Source organism: Lemur catta, chromosome 1 (genome assembly GCF_020740605.2).
Source record: "Lemur catta isolate mLemCat1 chromosome 1, mLemCat1.pri, whole genome shotgun sequence".
Lineage (NCBI taxonomy): Eukaryota > Metazoa > Chordata > Mammalia > Primates > Lemuridae > Lemur > Lemur catta.
In genome coordinates, this window is record NC_059128.1 from 174,329,788 (window position 1) to 174,350,561 (window position 20,774).

A 20,774-nucleotide genomic window follows, 5' to 3' on the forward strand; every position below is an offset into this window, starting at 1 on the left:
GCATAAACTGTCCATTGCTATTTTCCATTGCAGAGTTAATGGATCTAGGTATTGCCCGCAATGAAAAACCAAACCTTTTGCCTAGGCTTAAAAACTCCTGGAAGAATAAAGTCATGTTAATGAAGACAGAGGAATAATAAATTCATGCCAGTGAAGACATGCAGAATAACACACAAAATCATGTTAATGTAAACAGTAAGGAGTGGTTTGTCAGTGTCTAAGCTGAGAGTAGTGATAGAAAGTTTTGGTTCTTACTAGTTATTACAATCAATTTAGTGAAGTTACATACTTCTTTTGGCCCACAGTATCATGCTGTCAATTGCACATGAAATGGGTTATTGTGACATTAATACTATTGTTGCAATCATTTTCAGTCTCGTTCTTTTCCCTGATCATGCATTCAGGGGAGTCACAACTGAAGCAAAAATCCTTTATGCTCTCAGAAGAAAAAATAGAAAAATATTAGTGGCCAAGGCTAAATTGGCAGAAGCTTTCTCTTGAAAGTTGTATTGATTTGATTTAAGGCAACTTAAAAGCATCTGAAGCTATTAAAAATCTTCTAAGATTTCCATAAAATATTTGCAATTTACTGACTGTTTTCATATTTATGTTTATTTATAGTGAATTATGAGGTTATAAAGATGTTAAAGGATTCTCTGGTCCTGCTGCTTTTGGGAGAACTATATTTAAATGAACATTGCTTAGTATTACTACAAAAATAATTTAATTTTAAATGCTTACTTTAATCAACCCAGAATGATCCCCAAGAGATACAGCCATTTACTTGGAGCCTAGCAAGATAAATCGCTTTAGCACACTGCAAGAGAAATCCACTGAAATGTTCACCATGCTTTGAGAACCTCTGTACTTTGCTGCTGTTGTGACCAACCTATTACTAACTACTTGTGACCAACTACTTAATGTAGTTGCTATTACTACCACCATATGAGAATGGCAGTATAGCATGCTGATTTAAGAGGATGAGCTCTGGAGACCACTGGATCATACCCTGCCTCTGCCACTGTGTAACCTATCAGTGCTGTAGTTTTCCCATCTGCAAAAATCCATCTTCAGGCCAGGCATGGTGGCTCACACCTGTAATTCTAGTGCTTTGGGAGGCCGAGGTGGGAGGATCACTAGAGGCTAGGAGTTGGAAACCAGCCTGGGCAACACAGTGAGACCTGTCTCTACAAAGAATTTTTAAAAAATTAGCCAGGTGTGGTGGTGTGCACCTGTAGCCCTAGCTACTCAGGAGGCTGAGGGGAGAGGATGGCTTGAGCCCAGGAGTTCAAAGTTACAGTGAGCTATCATCACACCACTGCACTTCAACCTAGGTAACAGGGTGAGACCCTGCTTCAGAAAAAAAAAAAAAAAAATCCATCTTAAGACTTACTTTTAAAATTTGCTGGAATTAAAACTGAATTGCACATCATTTTTTAAAGAAGTGCTTCCAAATGAGGACTTTACAGAAATGAAAATATCATCAACCCAACACTAATAAACTGATAGTACTGAAGTTTCTAGGGGAAAGTCATTCAAATATAACATTTATATAATGTAATATTATATAAATGTTAATAACAATTCCCTTTCTCCCTTTTTGTGTATATGCAAGGCTTATACACAAAAGTGTATGATAATATAGGGAAGGGAGTGACTAATTTTGTGTGGAAAGATGATTGAGGGAAATCTTTTTTTTTTTAAATTTTTTCTATTTTTAGTAGAGACGGGGTCTCACTCTTGCTCAGGCTGGTCTCAAACTCCTGACCTCAAGCAGTCCTCCCACCTCGGCCTCCCAGAGTGCTAGGATTACAGGTGTGAGCCACCATACCCGGTCTGAGAGAAATCTTAGTAAAAGAGATGGTGCTTGATTTGAGGAATGAGCTTGTGACTTGAGGAAAAGGGAGTGTTACAGGCCAAAGGAAAAGGACCTTCTATTTTGGCCCAAGCATAGACTGTACATGTGGAATGTTGGGAGATGAGGCCAGAGTCAAATCCTGAGGGTTTTTGATTTATCCCCACTAAGAATTTGAACTTTAACCCTCTCCTTTCTCTCCATGCCCTCATTTACTTTTACCCTTTCATCCATTTATTAATATTTTGAACATATACTATGTACTTAAGTACTTGGAGAAGCAGTTCCAAACAGATTAAAGCTCTTGCTGTAATATAGAGCTCAGATTCTTAATTGGGGGAGCTATAGTAAGAAACAAGTAAGTATATAATATGCCAAAGAGTGATAAGGAGTAAATAGGGAATAACGAGTAACAGCATGGGTGGGGGTGATGCTGCTATTTTCTGTAGGCTGGTCAGAGAAGGCTGCATAAATTTAGGTGTATCTGAGCACAGTGTTAAAGTAATTGTGGATATTTGGGGGAAGTGTGTTCCAGGTAGAGGGAACAGCAAGTTCAAAGGCCCTGTATAGCTGGAACAGAGGGAGTGAGAGGTAATAGTGGGAGGGACAGGGAACATTGGAAGGGTTTTAAAGGTTGGGAACACTATCAAATTTATATTTTGCTAAGATCACCGACAGCAGAGTGTTGTAGATGTACTGGAGAGAGAAAGTCTAAGGATGGTCATTAGAAAGTAAGGAAACTATTGAAGAAAGGCACTGACACTTTTCAGAGGTATTTATAAGGTGGAATTGACAGAAATTGGTGATTAGATGTGAGAAGCAAGGAGCAACAAGGATTTTGTTTAGATTTCTAGCTTAGGAAGGATTGGTCCTATCAACAAAGACAGTAAATAAATAAGAAAGAGCCCATTTTAACAGGAATGAGAGGAAGACCAGGGAAGCATGGTGAAAAAATTTGCTTCAGTTTTGGACATGCTGAGTTAGAGGTACTTGTAGAATATCCGGTTGGATATAACCAAGTGCATACATAGATATAGAGAGCTTAGAGTGGGGGCTTGGAGGAGGTATGGGCTAGAGATACGGATTTGAAAGTCATTGGCATATACAGGTAATGGTTAAAACCATGTGGATTGTTTTTTGAGGAGTGATATTTTGGTTGTGTAAATATTATGTTTAAAAATCTGAAATTTCTTCAATCTGTTGTTATAGCTAACTTTAGACTTTAGAAAGTACTTCTTCACATGTATTTTTCTTTTGGCAATTTAGGAAAATTTAAATCTGGCCCTGAATTCTGCCTCGGCCATTGGTTGTACAGTGGTGAATATTGGTGCACAGGACCTCAAAGAAGGAAAACCTCACTTGGTCTTGGGACTTCTTTGGCAGATCATCAAAGTTGGTCTTTTTGCTGATATTGAGATTTCTAGAAATGAAGGTATGATGATAGAAGTATTTACTATTCATTTGACATGTACTCACTATAGGAAGAAATTACATTTCAGTATTTTCCTCTCAGCTTTGATTGCATTGCTGAATGAAGGTGAGGATCTAGAGGAGCTGATGAAGCTTTCTCCTGAGGAGTTACTGTTGCGATGGGTGAACTACCACCTGACCAATGCAGGATGGCGTACAATCAACAACTTCAGTCAAGACATTAAGGTTTATATTTGAATGTTCAAATTTACTAGCCTCAGCAAAATTTTTTTAAATTTCAAAATATTAAGGGGGCACAAATGTTTTTGTTACATGGATAGCTTTTATAATCCTTAAGTCAGGGCTGCAAGTGTGCCCATCACCTGAATAGTGTTCATTGTACCTGTTAGGCAGGTTTTTATCCCTGTTCTCCTCCCCCTCCCTCCTTCTTGATTTCCAATGAGTTTTACTTCTCTCTATGCCCACGTGTACTCATCAGTTAGTTCCAAATTATTAGAGAGTATGTGTGGTGTTTTTCCATTCTTGAGATACTTCACTTAGGATAATGGTCTCCAGTTCCATCTAAATTGCTGCAAAAGACATTAATTCATTTCTTTTTATGGCTGAGTAGTACACCACGGCATGTACTGCACATTTTGTTAATCCACTCATGAATTAATAGGCACTTAGGTTGATTCCACATCTTTGTAACTGTGAATTGTGCTGCAATCAACATTCAAGTGTAGGTGTCTTTTTGATAAAATTACTTTTTTGGGGTAGATATCCAGTAGTGGGATTGCTGAATTGAATGGTAGATCTACTTTTAGTTCTTTAAGAAATCTCCATAATGTTTTCCATAGAGGTTGTACTAATTTGCAGTCCCACCAACAGTGTATAAGCATTCCTGTCTCTCTGCATACACTGTTGCAGCATCTATTGTTTTTGGACTTTTTAATAATAGCTATTCTGACAGGGGCAAGGTGAGCCTCAGCAAATTAAAGCATTCTTTCCCATTTTATATGCTACAGGTCTATTAGATTATAATGAAGATGTCAGTCCATTGATTTCGACTGAGAATTACATCTGTTTGCCGAACTGTTTGCCCTTGTAGGCCCTACCAGTTTAACACTCTTAGTCTCACTTTGTCAATAAGCAGTTAACAGGAAACCAAATTATCTGAAGGCACAGGGAACAAAGGGGATCAGTAGACAGAAGGGATCTTAAGGGGGATGTATCTCAGTCAAAGTAGTTTGAAACACTTCCATCTCTACTGGGAGAGCCTTGTCAAGGAAACTATAACATTCACTTTTGCCTAACCGTAACTCTCCCATGATCACTGCCTTGATGGGCATTGCCAAACTGAGTCCCTGCAAACATTCTTCTTCTCTATGCTTTTGTTTCCCCCATGGTATTCAGTGCTGGCTCTAATTCTTGTTCCTTCTTGAGATACGTTACCACTTCAGTCAGGTTATGTTTTTTCCATAATGGCTTCGATGTCAGTCTCTTGCTTTGAAGTAACATTGTATTTCTCCAATTTCATCTATTACATGCTGATTTAAAAGTTTATTTTGGGATTTTCTCTTATTCTGAATTATCTTAAAATTCAGCTCATCAGACATTTATAAAGCTCCTCCTGTGCGGCATTATGCCCAGGGGATACAAAGACTCAGCTCTTGGGATGCTTACCAATTACACAAGGAGACAAACATCCGGTAGATGGATATTTCAGTTATCTATTGCTGTATAGCAAACCATGCAAAACTTAATGGCTTAAAATAATGATTTATTATTTCTCATCATTTTGTGGCTAGGCTGGGTGATCCCTTCTGTTTCATGTGGTTTTGGCTGGGATCACTAACTCAGTTATATTCAGCTGTCAGTTGGGCTTATCTGGAAGGTGCCCAAAGGCATCAGTCACATGTCTGGTGCCGTAGTGTTCCTCCACATGGCTAGCTTGGGCTAGGAGCAGTCAGATAGTTGTAGTTCTTAGGTGGGGAGGTTAACTTCAAGAGGGAAGAAGCAGCAGCTCTTAAGATTTGGTCTTGGAAACCCCAGAACATCATTTTCACAGCATTTTATTGGTCAAAGTGAATTACAAGCCCAGTCCAAATTAAGGGGGAGGGGAAATGCCTTCTGCCTTTTGATGCAAGGAGGTACATGTATGTGTAGGGAAGAATTATGATAGCCATCTTTGGAGGTGACTACATTGGATGATTTAATACAGTGTGGTCACTTTATTGAGGTGGGCAAGGGGTGCTGTATAATATAGACGAGGGTACTTAGTTCATTCTAGGCAATCCAGGGAAGGCTTCCAGGAGATAATGCTTGACCTGAATCTTAACTGGTGCTTGAGTATACAAACAAATAACAAAGGTGAAGGAGGTTATCCCCAAGTGTAGGGAACAGCATAGCATTGCTGTACGGTCTGAAAAGTGAAATAGCATGGTGCATCCAGGACCTTACAAGTAATTCTGTATTATTAAGCTTACTAGGTTGTTATTTCATTCTTTGAAATGGGGGCAGTTTCCTCAGTTTGAGCACTTTTTTCCTAAATTCAATGATGTTTTTGTTCATTTTAAAAATGTTATTTCTCATCTTTCCTTGAAGGATTCGAGAGCCTATTTTCATCTGCTTAATCAGATTGCCCCTAAAGGTGACCGGGGAGATGGACCTGCCATTGCCATTGACCTTTCAGGATTTAATGTGAGTGCAGTTTTAAACTTTTTTTTGTATATTGTGGTAAAATATACATATCATAAAACTTACCATTTTTAAGTATACAGTTTAGTGGCATTCAATACATTCATGTTGTTGTGCAACCATCACCATTTTCCATCTCTAGAATCTTTTCATCATCCCATAGTAAAATTCTGTACCCAATTAAACAATAACCCCATTCTCCCCTTCCCCCAGGCTCTGTTAACCACTGTTACACTTTCTGTGAATTTGACTAGTGAGTACTGTCAAATTTAGAGTGCAGTTCTCTACAGGCAGCATTCCCTGGTGGAGTCATCCTCCCGTCATTAAAGCTTGGCTTTTTGTTCTTTAGAAGTTTTTTATACCCCAGGCTCCATGTTAAGCCATCTGGCTGTAATGACTGAAGAAAGGAAATTGCAGAATTCTGACCTTGCGTATTTGTGGAATCAGTCCTATATTCACGTTTCCTTGGTGCAATGCAACTGGAACTCACCAGGGTGCTTTTGTGACTGTCAATATGTACCAGGAAAAGGAGCAACAAGCTGTTATTAGATTGCTAAGCAATTGATTATCAGTTTTACTAGCTTATATTTGGAAATACACAAAATAAAAGATGGACATTCCTAGTATCTGTGGTGTAGGAAAGTCTGGTACAGATCCTTAGCCACCAAACACATTTCCTGAGAATCTCACTCTTTCAGCATGAGTTGTAAGTACTAGGGATGGTTCTATCTAAACATTAAAATGCTATAAGAATATAGATTGTATGAAAGTATGTGAAGTACTTACAGTGCAGTATCCATAATATTTGGTTTTAAAGGCAACATGAGTCATTACTAATTATATCTCACATTATTATAATGAAATATCTCAGAAACTTAGTATTGCAAATTATGCAGAGTTTGCAAATTAGTCAAAAAATGAAGAACTTAAACTTATGGAAGAGTTTGAATATATTCAAAAGTGAATAAACATAGTATACTAAACTATCATGTATTCATCCTGCAGTTTTAACATCTGTCAACTCATTGTCAACCTTATCTCATTTATTCCCTATTTCCCTCCTCTCCTATATTATTTTGAAGCAAATCCTAGACATCATACCATTTCGTTGATAAATATTTCAATATGTATTTCTAAGATAATACACTTTTTTAGTATTAAACATTACCTTATAGCTAAAAAAGTTAACAATATGTAATATAATCAAAATATCTAGTCAACATTTCCAATTGCCTCATAAATGTCAAATTTTCTTTTCACAGTGCATTTGAATTAAGATCTAAGTAAAGTCCACATACTGTGATTTGTTGATGTCTACCTTGGTAACTTTTCATTGTTTAATAATATTCAATCTGTCATTTTCTCTGATTTCATTTGCATTTTTATTTTTTTGCAACTGTGGTGTACAGAAATAGATAGCTTATAGTCCTTGGTCATGATACACTCTTATCATGGGGCCATGCATGCCCCTTTACATTTATTTTTATTTGTGGTGGTTTCTTTTGAAGTTGTAATAAGCCACACAAACCCTCAATCCAACAAGAAAACTAAGACTTTGATATTAATTTACACTTAGCTGTGCAGTTCTTCTCTATTCCATCTCTGCCTCATCCCAATGTGGTAACCACCATCTTCAATCTTGTGTTCATTGTTTTTTTGCTTTTCTTTTCATATAGTTTCCCTTCATCCACATATATTCCTTACAAAATTAAACTTATTTTACTTTTCTTTTCTTTTCTTTTTTTTTTTTTTGAGACACAGTGTCACTTTGTTGCCCTGGCTAGGGTGAGTGCCGTGGCATCAGCCTAGCTCACAGCAACCTCAAACTCCTGGGCTCAAGCGATCCTACTGCCTCAGCCTCCCGAGTAGCTGGGACTACAGGCATGCGCCACCATGCCCGGCTAATTTTTTCTATATATATTTTAGTTGGCCAGGTAATTTCTTTCTATTTTTAGTAGAGACGGGGTCTCGCTCTTGCTTAGGCTGGTCTTGAACTCCTGACCTCGAGCTATCCACCCGCCTCGGCCTCCCAGAGTGCTAGGATTACAGGCGTGAGCCACCGCGCCTGGCCTTATTTTACTTTTTAACTGTGTATAAAGATATCATATACTTAAATTTCTAGTACTTATTTTTGAACTTACATCTCTAAGTCACCCGCATTGTTGTATATATACAATTGTGAATATACCAATTCATTCATTTACTCTTCTGTTTATAGATATTTGGCTTGTTTCATTTGTTTCCAGGATTTTGCAATTATGAAAGGTGCAGTTCCTTTTTATTTTAATAATTTTTTATATGTATCCCAACTTGTTTTTCATTGAGAAAAGAGTCTACTAGAAGTATCACTCAGTGTAGAATGGGTGTGACAACGGAGCTTGTTATCCAGAGGGCTCTCTACTAGTTGGCCTTGAACAAGTTACCTATGATTTTACCACTAGGAGTTTATTGATACAATATTTGGGTTTTGTTGAGTATTTCAGCAATGAGGGTGATATATAACTCTGTGATTCCTGCAAGAATACGCACAGACTTGTTCTTTTTTGATTTAAAAGAAATGGGGACAGTAATGTGGAATTCCTGCACATTCTGATCTTATTTTGAGTTGTTATTACTTGCAGAAAAGTAATTGCCTTTAAGTATTTTTGTCAATAAAAAATTATGCCAATCAAAAATTTAGTTGTGACCATTTTTGTTTCATTTTATTGTTTAGGAGAAAAATGACCTGAAGCGTGCTGGATTCATGCTTCAAGAAGCAGACAAACTGGGCTGCAGACAGTTTGTTACTCCTGCAGATGTGGTTTCAGGCAATCCTAAACTTAATTTAGCTTTTGTAGCTAATCTGTTTAACACATACCCCTGCCTACACAAGCCTGATAATAATGACATCGATATGAATTTATTGGAAGGTATGTTTTTCTACCTTTAATTGACTCACTATATTTATCTTCTTATGGTATTGCTCTACTTCACTGTCGGAGGTAGGAGATACAATTTAGTGTGTGCAGGCATGTGCATCCAGTAAAAAACCGTAGTTTTAGAAAGTGCTTGTTGGTTTTGGTTAAAAGAGAATATTGGGGTAAATCTTATCTGTCATTTCTCCCTAAGAGGTTAGTGAAAACTATTATATATTAAAATATTCTCGTAAATGATGACATAACATAACTCGACCGTCAATATGGACAATGAATTATCTATTGGAAAAAATAATTTGTAGCTTTTTTTCCTCCTTTGAAAGCTCCAGTTTGACTCGAGTGTTGTTCTCTTTTTAATGTTTTTAGTGCACATGAAAAAAATTACAGTATTCATTACTTGTCTTGTGTGTGGTCTATCATTATCTGTCTCATAATATATAATACTTTCCTGTTTTGCTTCGTGAAATGCAGATTTGACCCCTCCTAATGTAGGTACTGTATTTAGTAGTTTTCTATACTCTATGTTCATTCTGAATGTTCTTTTTATTAGTACCATTTATTCTTTCCATCTGTGTTGATATTTTATTTTTTGCATTGTTCATGCTGTGCTATTTCTGTCTTAATATGCCCATAGAATGAATGACTACAAGCAAGAAACACAAACGAAGCTTAATTAGAATGGCAGAGCAAGGCTTTGATTATGTAAAATCTCTACCTAATTTGCCTTCTATAATGATAGGATATTGTAGTTGTAAACACATTAGAAATCAGTTTTGACAAGTGGACTTCATGATTTGATGTAAACTCTGTATTCCTTTCCTGTAATAAACTTTTATCACAAATAATCTTTGAGAGGATTCATTTAGGTTCCATAACAGATTATTTTATATCATTTAGCTATGTTACATTTATTGAATGTCATCAAAGCTTACAATATATGAATGGTCATAATGACAAAAACATTCTCAATATCTGGTTCTTTCTCCTTATCTTTATTTCCCAGCCTTTCTTCCTCCCTTCCTTCCTTTTCCTTTTCTGCTTTTTCCTTCCCCTTCCCTTTCCCTCCCTCCCTCCCTCACTCCTTCCTTCCCTCCCTTCCTCCCTCCCTGCTTCCTTCCCTTCCTTGCTCCTCACACCCTCACCTACTTGCATACCAACACCTACATTAGTATCAGAACTAAAAGTAAAAACAGTGGCAGCAGTGATGGCAGTTGTAGGGAGAGAGGTAGTTGTCAGAAGAGGCTAATCCTAAAATTTCTCTCTAGTTGCCCTGGTTTGGAGAAAGTAGAGATTCTTCTTGGTAGGGAGAATTTGAGGTTGCAGTGTTCACTCTCTCACATAACGCACCCTCATTCCATTCTTCCCCAGTGAGACAGAACAAGGAAATCAGTTTCATGATCTTTTTCTTTTTGATTGCCACAACCATAATTCCAATGTTCTTGTCACTTCATAATTACAGTTTTGTGATGAATGAAAAAAGTTTGAGATTTAACAAATATATTCTTTGAAGAATATGACTGATTAAATGCATTCTTCCTGAAGGTCCAGTAAAATAAAGACTATATTCTTTATGTAGATATGTAACTGAGAGGAAAAATAGAGAAAAATGTAGATTTTTCAGCTCAGAGAAATTTGGAGTGAGGGATTAGAACTTGAAAAAATTAAGCAAAAAGGAAGACTGCTAAGTTTTTATTAGTCTGGTAAATTTCAAAATCCCTCTGTATCAGTAGAAGGCATTGTTTAGAGTGGCATATTAAAAATGATCTGCTTTTTATAGTCACTAAATTCTTGCTAGATATCTTTTCCAACTTGCTCGCTCCCCTATTTGTCACGTTTGAATTTTTTTGCTAGTGTTCAGCATGCTTTTGGAATTTTTCAGTGTGAATGGGATTGCTAAATATTTCCATTAGTATTTATTGTATTTGTTAAGATAAAGTGGGAAATATTTATCAGTCATCTTTATTGAGAACATATGTATATCCTGATACATTTGCCAAAAATGTATTGGACTTTGACTGTCATTGGAATATTTTCCTCTGTAAATTTGTGTTTTTATATATCCTCATGAAATTTGAAGCTTGACCATATCACATCCCAAATTCATATATTAGTATGTCCTCATTGGCAGAGAATTTTATCTTTAGAGAATTAAAATTAAAGGCCCAATTAGATATTAAATCTTTATATCAAATTGAGCCAAATATGTGGGATAGGTATAGAGAGATCATCTCAAAATTCATTTGTGATGACCGAAAGTACACAGGCCACAGAATTAAAAAGACTTTGTTCAAATCATAGTTCTACCATTTAATTTCTGAGTAACTTCTGTGAGCCTTGGCTTCCTTGTGTGTAAAGCAGGACTAATAATACTTATTTTGAAGACTTACAGAGCAAGTTAAATGTGATCATGAATGAAGGGGTTTAACATATAGTATTTATTAATAGTCAGGAGGAGGAAAGCACTTAATACATCATAGCACATTTAGCAAGTGTTAAATGTTAGTTCCTTTTTTCCCCTCTTAGTAGCCTACTTTTAATATATTTGTTATTTTTATTAAAACTTTTATCATTTGTAGATGTCAATTTGACTCTGTAAATGAAAGAAATGTTTTATAGTTTTTTCTATATTGGATATCAGCAATTAAGATCTTACTTCTGAGATTGCTTTAGTTGTCTGTAATCCAAACAACATTTTCCAATCTGGAATACATATGTTTTTGTAATGCTTTACCATGGCTCTTGCAAAAATGCATAGTGCTTCTATAGCTTAGAGCATTTATTTACCAAGACATCTTGAAATGGTATTAGATAAATAAATGCTCACTTATAAAATCTATTTTACTTTCTAGGTATCAAAAATTAAAATAATTATAAAATTAGTTGAGAACAATAGGAAGAAATGTGAACCCTGAAGATAGTTTCAGAACTCAATCAAAATGCAAGTTTATTGTCTTTTTACATATTATCTACTATATCATCAAGTTCAACAGAATTTGGATATTTTAAATTAAAAATTAAGCCATTGTGACACTCAATCTTTGTAATTTTAAGACATAATTTGGATTTTCCTAGCTGGAAATAATGTAAAAATTCTTTAATTACTAGAAAAAATTTATATATACAGCATTATAACAGATAGTAATAGAGAAACAACTAAAAGGTAAATCTAAGTCACATGCATCAAGCTGTTAATCATAGTATGCTTATATTTATGTGATCTTGGGGAGAGCACACAGATTTAATTTGTACCTGATTAATAACTCCTAAAAACAAGGCAGGCATGGAGTCTAGAAATATTTAGTTTTAGCTTGGTTCTTTTCAAAAAAGATTCTCATGTAGATTATATAAAGTGGTTGTGGCAGATACAACAGACTGATAAGTTACTTTTAGTGCAGACCAGAGGGAATAAAATTTAAGCAAATTATATGGCTATGTAATTTAATAGAGCAAGAATTAAAGCTGATTCTGGGAAAGCCATGAGATAATGGCATTGAAAACCACATGAACATACTGTGGGCAGTTTATTTCCTGAACAGTTGGCACAAATAATAGAATCCTTTAGATCTGACAAGGTTTTGTTTCCCATTGTTGGTGTGCAGGTTTATACTGTCTGTGGCACTTAGTATGAAGACGACTGTAAGGAGGGGTCCACAGGAATGGGCTCCCAGAGCTCAGATGGTTATAGATTTATATGCCAAATTGTCCTGTGAGTCTCACATGGGCCAAAGTCTAGAGAGTGACCTGAACTTGCCTATGACTTAGAAGCGATGAATGGTGTAAATATTTCAGTTTCAGGAGTTTGGGGAAAAGTTATAGACTAGGCCATTCCACCGCCCCCTAACTTTGCTGAAGAACAAACAATATTATAGTCATTTAGGACTATTTGTAATCAGGAGATGATTAGAAGGCAGATGTGGCAGGAATAACCCATATCCCTGCCCTCTTTATGGTGCACCATAACCCATTTCCCTTATAGATGGTGTAAGCACTGCTATGAAGGGAATACTCAGGGAGGTAGGGTTATCATACGTGAAATACTAGTGCCTGCAGGAGTTATCTCTCTGAGGTGATCTTTGATGTCCAGGAACTTACTATGATGAAATGTGTTTTTCTCTTAGCACCCTGTGTGGGCTCTGTCTTCCTTATGTATTTTCAGTAGCGACAATCTAAAATAACTCTGTAAGCCTAGAAAATAGTTACATCCCCCTCATTGCCTGTCTTTATATTACCTGTAATCCTTTCTACCCTTCATCATTTGGTATAATTAAAGTACAGATTTGTATGCCAGAAACTTTCCTTTGTAAAACCATAATCTGTACGAATTTAGAAACACTGCATGGGGAAAGAGGTAGAGCTTTTCTATTTCTGTTTAATGTGCTGATGTTACCATGACTGCTAAAAGATTTTGTCTTATTAATGTCTAGCCATTCCCTTTTGCATCTATTCATAACTGACCACATAAGCTTATCTGTTACGTTTCTAGACAGAGAAACCTGTGTGTGACTCAGTAGTTTAAAGATATTAAATTAGGGAATCTAGAAGGAGATATCTAGAGCAAATGGAGGCTTCCTAGACAGTGGGAAAGAAGGGACTTTGGCAGTAAGAGATTTTTTTTTTCCTCAAGAAACTATAGTATCTAAAGAACCATGGCAAAGTATATATGGCTAGTTTGTACCTGCCAGAATGGTTTAACATATAGTTCTTGATTCTTTTTGTCCTGAATCATCAATGTGAACTTGTGTCTACTCTAGGAGAGAGCAAGGAAGAGAGGACATTTCGGAACTGGATGAATTCCTTGGGAGTCAACCCATATATTAATCATTTGTACAGGTAAATATTTTGTTTCAGTTTTACTGTCAGGGTCCAACTTTTCAAGTTTCAAACTGTAGGTATGTTTTTTACATGAGTATATTTTCTCAAATCATAAGAATTTTAGCTAACTTTTAGAGTTTCAGAATGCTAGAAACTGGCAATACAATGGATTTTAAAAGAAAGCTATTACTTAAGAATATGATAATAGTAGTTACAATTTTTGTGATGATATAAATCAGTAAAGAGACTCCTTACTCTAATAGATATTGATTATGAAAATTACTACAACTTTAACAGATTAGAATAACAGTTAATAGTTGATTATTCTTATTCTAGCAATATTTTTCATTATAAGTCACTTTTTCATTTATTTTTGCCAAAACCTAATTATTGAATAATTTTTGTGTATATTTCTAATTTGTAGAAATAACTTGTTTTCTCTGAGTAATTATTATTATCTCATTCTTTCTTGTTTAAAAATGACAACATATTAATAACATTGGTAGGGCTAATAAAATATTTTAGTAAATCGTTTCCTGGGCTGTCTGGTAGTGCTAACAATGTGTTTCTAAGTGTGGATGAGAGGAAACCTTTCTTCTCTCTTTATTATACAGTCTACCAGCCTGCCTTGAAAAAATGCAAAAGAACTCAATTTCAGCTAGTTAAAAATTTTTTAAAAAAAGGTCTAATTAACTAAGTCTATTAATAATTTACATATCAAGGACATTGCTTAAAGAAGATTGACTAAATTCTGTATTTAAATATGAACTGAAGAGTAATGTCATAACAGACCAAGTTCACTGGCTGAGGTTTTATGATGCAGTAATTTCTGTTCCTTAGTGTATACTCAAAATATTCTTTAAAATTTAAAACCAGTTTTGCCTCATTATGGTAACTGGCTTTGATGTGATCCATATTTATAAAGCTCTTGAAGAATGTGTAAATTCCAGCAAAAGGAGAAGAGATGTACATCAATTAGAATGGAGCCCCTGTTATAGTAGCAGGGCAGTTAAAACTCAAATATTGGAGGTGAGAAGGGATTTGATCTTTATGAACTGATGTGAAAGAATATCTATAATACAGAGTAGAGAGGAAAGAACAATAGGTCTAATATGGTCTCATTTTGCTTAAAAATTGAGTATGTAGCTATTTGTATATGAATTTTTAAAGAAAATCTGGAGAGGTACATAACAAAGTATGCAACCTGGGTAGTAGGAGTGGAAAATGGTCATGAGACTTTTATTTCTAATCTTAGTAACTTAAATACTGTTTCAATTTTTTTTTTTACAATGAGCATGTTGTATTTCTTCTATAATTAAAGAATAAATTCAAACTGGATTAAGATTTATTGAGACTTATTATTACTATTTCATAAATGTCAAAAACACTAGAGTTCTCTATGGGTAAATAGTGGAGAAGAGAATCGACCAAATCTTTTAGTTAAAGGTATCTGATTACAGTTATATCTATCTTGAAATGCCAGCACAGGGCTTCTAGGCACGTGTGATTTTTTTCTTGGGAAAGAGACTGTTACTTTCAGAAAATTCTCAAAAATAACATAACCTTAAAGAGAACCATTGGATATGGAAAATAGCCAGATATCTATTTAATAGTTGGCACTAGAACCACATGTTCATGAATTTGTGTCTAGGTCATATTCCTAAACCTACCCCTAAGCACTTTTAGCTTCCCACCTACAGTATACCCAGCCCATACCAAAGCAACTAGAATAATTTATATTGATTTTCATTGAAAAGTCTCTTCTCTAAACAAGTTACTAAATATATTTCAAGAATTATTAGTCGTGGAGTTTTTCTATGACCAGTTCATTCTAGAACTATCTTGAAGTCTCTGGAAATCATTTCAACTCTCTGGGCCTCAGTTTTCCTATTTACAAAACATGAACAACAATACCACACTACACAGCAATAAGAATGAATTCATTTAAAGTAAAAAAGAAAAATTTGTGAAACAGATAAGATTCCAGAACCTATAAAAATACTTTAGTGAATCTTTTTTTTTTTTAATTAAATGATTTTTTCCTCTAGGTATTTTTTTTTTTTTTTTGAGACAGAGTCTCACTCTGTTGCCCAGGCTAGAGTGCCATGGCGTCAGCCTAGCTCACAGCAACCTCAAACTCCTGGGCTCAAGCGATCCTCCTGCCTCAACCTCCTGGGTAGATGGGACTATAGGCATGCGCCACCAAGCCTGGCTAAGTGATTCTTTTTTTAATATAAAATGTTTCATGTGCTTACAGATAACCTAATCAGATCTTAAGTACCTTCATATTAGACTTTTTCTGTCCATCAGTCAGCACTGGGCCTGGCCCCCTTTGCTGCCATATGATGTGTGCTCAGAGAATGCAAAGTAACTTTAATATGAATCTTAGCACAACATAACTTAGTGGATAAGCTGTTGGAGGAGAAAAGCCACATAATACATCACAGAGCTAGCAGTTTAAAAGATCAATTGCTGTTGCATTATGTCCTTAGCATATAGAATTGAAAAGACTGTATAGATATACTTTAAGCTTCCCAGAACATATTTTTCTGAATCCAAATAGTACTTTTACTTTGAGAATTCCTACTTGATCAATTCCTCCTCTTAACTCTCATTATTGAACATGAATAGCTGCCTGCTGAGTAGCTATGGTGATTTTCTTATAATTATTTTTTAAAAGTACTTAAAAATCATAATATATAAGTAATACTGAACTCACTCTCACTGTACAAGTTTCAGGAAATATGTAAGTATGTAGAATAAAATAAAACATAATTTCTCCCCTACCCTTCTCATTCTCCATTTTTCCTGCCCAGAGGTAATCACTATTAATACTCCTTAGCACATACAAGTATATAAATACATTTGACTCTAAGATTTTTGAAAAATAAATGAGATCAAACTGTATGAAGTGTTCTGCCACTTGCTTTTTAAAACTTAATGTGTCTTGCAAAGCTTTTCATATCATCACATAGAGATCTACCTTATTATGTGTAACGGGGGCCCAGGAGCTCATACTATGGATAGTTTATTCAATAGCATCCTACTGCCAGGCATTTGTTTGCAAATTTATAAATACTGTGGCAGTGAATGTCCTTGGATATTTATCTTTGTAAACATTTATGAAAAAATTTTGGACAGATTCTTAGATTGGAAGTTCTGGGTCAAATTGATATGTCCTGTCATTCTTAAGCGTTAAATGATCTTGTTTTTAAAGACGTAAGTTCATCTTCAGTGTACTTAATAAAATTAGGTAGTATTAATACCAACATTTACTCCTCCTCTATCCACTTTTCCTTCCTGTTTTAGTGACCTTGCAGATGCTTTAGTGATCTTTCAGCTCTATGAAATGATCCGAGTGCCAGTGAACTGGAGCCATGTCAACAAACCTCCGTATCCTGCTCTTGGAGGGAACATGAAGAAGGTGAATGAAATGATGACCATGAAAGTATTATTGTTATTCTCATATAAAAAAGGATTTAGAGTTTCATAAGGCTTGGTAAAGTGTGGTCTGTCCCCGTAGTTCTGATTCAAACCAAAATGTCTTAAGTTAAATAGCCTTTTTACAAGTTTGTGTTAATAAATGTTTGGAAAGATGAATGCAGTCCCTTCAGTCAGCGACTGTATTTTTTTTTTTTTTTTTGAGACAGAGTCTCGCTCTGTTGCCCAGGCTACAGTGAGTGCCGTGGCGTCAGCCTAGCTCACAGCAACCTCAAACTCCTGGGGTTAAGCTGATCCTACTGCCTCAGCCTCCCGAGTAGCTGGGACTACAGGCATGCACCACCATGCCCGGCTAATTTTTTCTATATATATTTTTAGTTGGCCATATAATTTCTTTCTATTTTTAGTAGAGACGGGGTCTCACTCTTGCTCAGGCTGGTCTCGAACTCCTGACCTCGAGTGATCCACCCGCCTCGGCCTCCCAGAGTGCTAGGATTACAGGCGTGAGCCACCGAGCCTGGCCTATTTTTTTTTTTTTATTTTTATTTTCTTTGAGACAGAGTCTCACTCTGTTGCCCAGGCTAGAGTGCCATGGCGTCAGCCTAGCTCACAGCAACCTCAAACTCCTGGGCTCAAGCGATCCTTCTGCCTCAGCCTCCCGAGTAGCTGGGACTACAGCCATGCACCACCATGCCCAGCTAATTTTTTCTATATATATATTTTTTAGCTGTCCATATAGTTTCTTTCTATTTTTAGTAGAGACGGGGTCTCACTCTTGCTCAGGCTGGTCTCGAACTCCTGAGCTCACACAATCCGCCCGCCTCGGCCTCCCAAGTGCTAGGATTACAGGCTTGAGCCACCGCGCCCGGCCTAGTCAGCCACTTTATGTAACTACTTTCATCGTTAGCAAGTTGTAGTACTTAATATTCATTGAGATGTACCATCATTGTACTCTTATAATTTCAATAACTTGCTGAATTTTTATTGGTTATCACTTATTTATTCAATAGATATTTATCAATTACTTATTACCTGTACAGAGTGCTATGCAAGATATTAAAAGTACAAGGCATGGAGTTGGTCCTCAGGAAGCCTTAAAGAAATTAGAGAGATAAAATGTGTTGCAAACAACTACAATACAGTGCAATGTAAGCAAAAGTGAATATTATGAATACAAAGGAAGAAAACTGAATAGCTACTGAAATAATGATAGCAAAAAGGGAAAGCAACATGACTGAACAGTTCATAGAAAAAACAATAATGAATAATACACATATGAAAAACTTTTCACCCACAATAAAGAAGTGCAATTTAAAACAAACTGTTGTACTGCATCTAATGTTAGAGGAAGTCTTTCTAAAATCAGTTTGGTAATACATGTCAATAATCTTCAAGAAATCCTTCGACCTAATAATTTCACTTCTTTTTATCTGCCCTGATGAAAAGTCATAAAAACAAGTTGTCTGGCAAAATGCTAATCATAGCAATGTTTATAGAACAAAAAAGAAAACAACTTAGTTGTTTAAGAAAGGGTTAATAAATTGATATACCTGTAAGATGAAGTAAAATGTGACATGGAAATGAGGATACAAAATTGCATATATACATGATATGAACCTAATTTGTTTACACAAAACACACAGATGCAAAGTGGAATTATAGTCATTTTTCCATATTTGTAGAATGACCATGTATTTATAGACTTTGTAATTTAAAGAAAAGTTTAAAAAAGACTTTTGGCCGGGCGTGGTGGCTCACGCCTGTAATCCTAGCACTCTGGGAGGCCAAGGCAGGTGGATCACTCGAGGTCAGGAGTTTGAGACCAGCCTGAGCAAGAGTGAGACCCCGTCTCTACCAAAAATAGAAAGAAATGATTTGGACAGCTAAAAATCTATATAGAAAAAATTAGCCGGGCATGGTGGCACATGCCTGTAGTCCCAGCTACTCGGGAGGCTGAGGCAGTAGGATCGCTTAAGCCCAGGAGTTTGAGGTTGCTGTGAGCTAGGCTGATGCCACGGCACTCACTCTAGCCCGGGCAACAAAGTGACACTCTGTCTCAAAAAAAAAAAAGACTTTTAAAAGGAAATACATCACAGTGGCTCATGCCTGTATCCTACCACTTTGGGAGGCTGTGGCAGGTGGATTGCTTGAGCTCAGGAGTTCAAGGCCAGCCTGAGCAAGAGCAAGACCCTGTATCTACAAAAAATAGAAAAATCAGCCGAGCGTTGTGGCATGAGTCTGTAGTCTCAGCTACTGAGGAGGCTGAGGTGGGAGGATCGCTTGAGCCCAGGAATCTGAGGTTGCAAGTGAGCTATGTATGATGACGCCACTGCACTGCAGCCTGGGTGACATAGCGAGACCCTGTATCAAAAAAACAAACAAGAAAAAGGAAATATAATATTAAAAGTAGTTAAATGGTATAATTATGAGAGATTTATATTTATATTTTTCAGCATTTCTAGTGGTTGGACTGCCTGCATTTTTAATTTCATTTGATTTTCCTATAATTCTTTTCATGGGGGTAGAATTCAAAAAATTTTGCTGACTAATTTCATGTAAGTTTTTTCTTCAAAATTTCAGATGTAAAATGTAATAGGAAAACAGAAATTGAACCATTCATTACACCTGGAATTTTATGTTAGTTACAAAATGTCACAAATGAATCATGCAGAATGCTTCCTTTCAACAAATACTGTTTATAGAATGAAACATAAAACCTGAAATACATTCAAGATGTTTAAAAAATGAAGAAGTAGTACTTTCATGATATATCACAGGGAATTATGGAATTTGGGCAATCATCAATAGACATCACTTTCCTTCACTTAACAAAATTCATAAAGCTGCACCATTAAAATAGTCTTCTTCATCCTGGGCAACATAGTGAGACCCCAGCTCTAAAAAATTAAAAAGAAAAAAATTAGCTGGGTATGGTAGTGCCTGTAGTCCCAGCTACTTAGGAGGCTGAGGCAGGGAGGATCACTTGAGTCCAGGAGTTTGAGACTAGCCTGGGTGATTAAAAAAAAAAAATATATATATATGTATATATATAAAAGTAAAACTTTCTTCGTTTTTTCAGTATTTCTTTTCACTTGGAACCTTGTGTCCCATTGTGTAACTCTTATTGTCCAAATGATCTAAGCTTCATTTTTGTGCAAAGTATTTGAAGTGCCCGGTAGTCATTTCTGTCATTAACTCTGTAAAACTGTACTTTCCAATTTTTTTTATGTGTTCATTCTTACCTTTCACAGGTTCTTCATCATTTAGCCTGACAGCTTAGTACTTCCAAGGCTCAGTTCGTGGCCCCAAGCTCTTAATTTCTACATTTACATTCTCAGGGAGTAAATCCATTTTTAGAGTTTCAAGTACAGAATAAATATCCCTTATCCAGAATGCTTAGGACCAGAGGTGTTTTGGAGTTCAGATTCCTTTGCATTTTGGAATATCTGCAATATACCGGTTGAACATCCCTTATCCAAATCTGAAATCTAAAATGTTCCAATGAGCATTTCCTTTAGTGTCAGTGCTCAAAAAGTTTCAGAGTTTGGAGTATTTTGGATTTTGGCTTCTCAGATTAGGGATATTCATCCTGTGCTACCATAAGCATGGCTTACCTCTAGGAACTTAATTTCTCATTCTTT

General features: G+C 36.0%; 1 protein-coding gene across 2 annotated transcripts in view; it reads left to right on the forward strand.

Moving 5' to 3' along the window:
* PLS1 (plastin 1) overlaps positions 1 to 20,774 on the forward strand; it is a 113,575-nt gene that overhangs the window by 80,913 nt on the left and 11,888 nt on the right. For both annotated transcript variants that reach the window (XM_045539390.1, XM_045539391.1), the window contains exons 7-12: positions 3,122 to 3,287; positions 3,369 to 3,511; positions 5,873 to 5,968; positions 8,679 to 8,874; positions 13,632 to 13,710; positions 17,002 to 17,116. In XM_045539390.1, the coding sequence (XP_045395346.1) occupies positions 3,122 to 3,287; positions 3,369 to 3,511; positions 5,873 to 5,968; positions 8,679 to 8,874; positions 13,632 to 13,710; positions 17,002 to 17,116 (795 nt within the window). The remainder of the gene's footprint in view (positions 1 to 3,121; positions 3,288 to 3,368; positions 3,512 to 5,872; positions 5,969 to 8,678; positions 8,875 to 13,631; positions 13,711 to 17,001; positions 17,117 to 20,774) is intronic.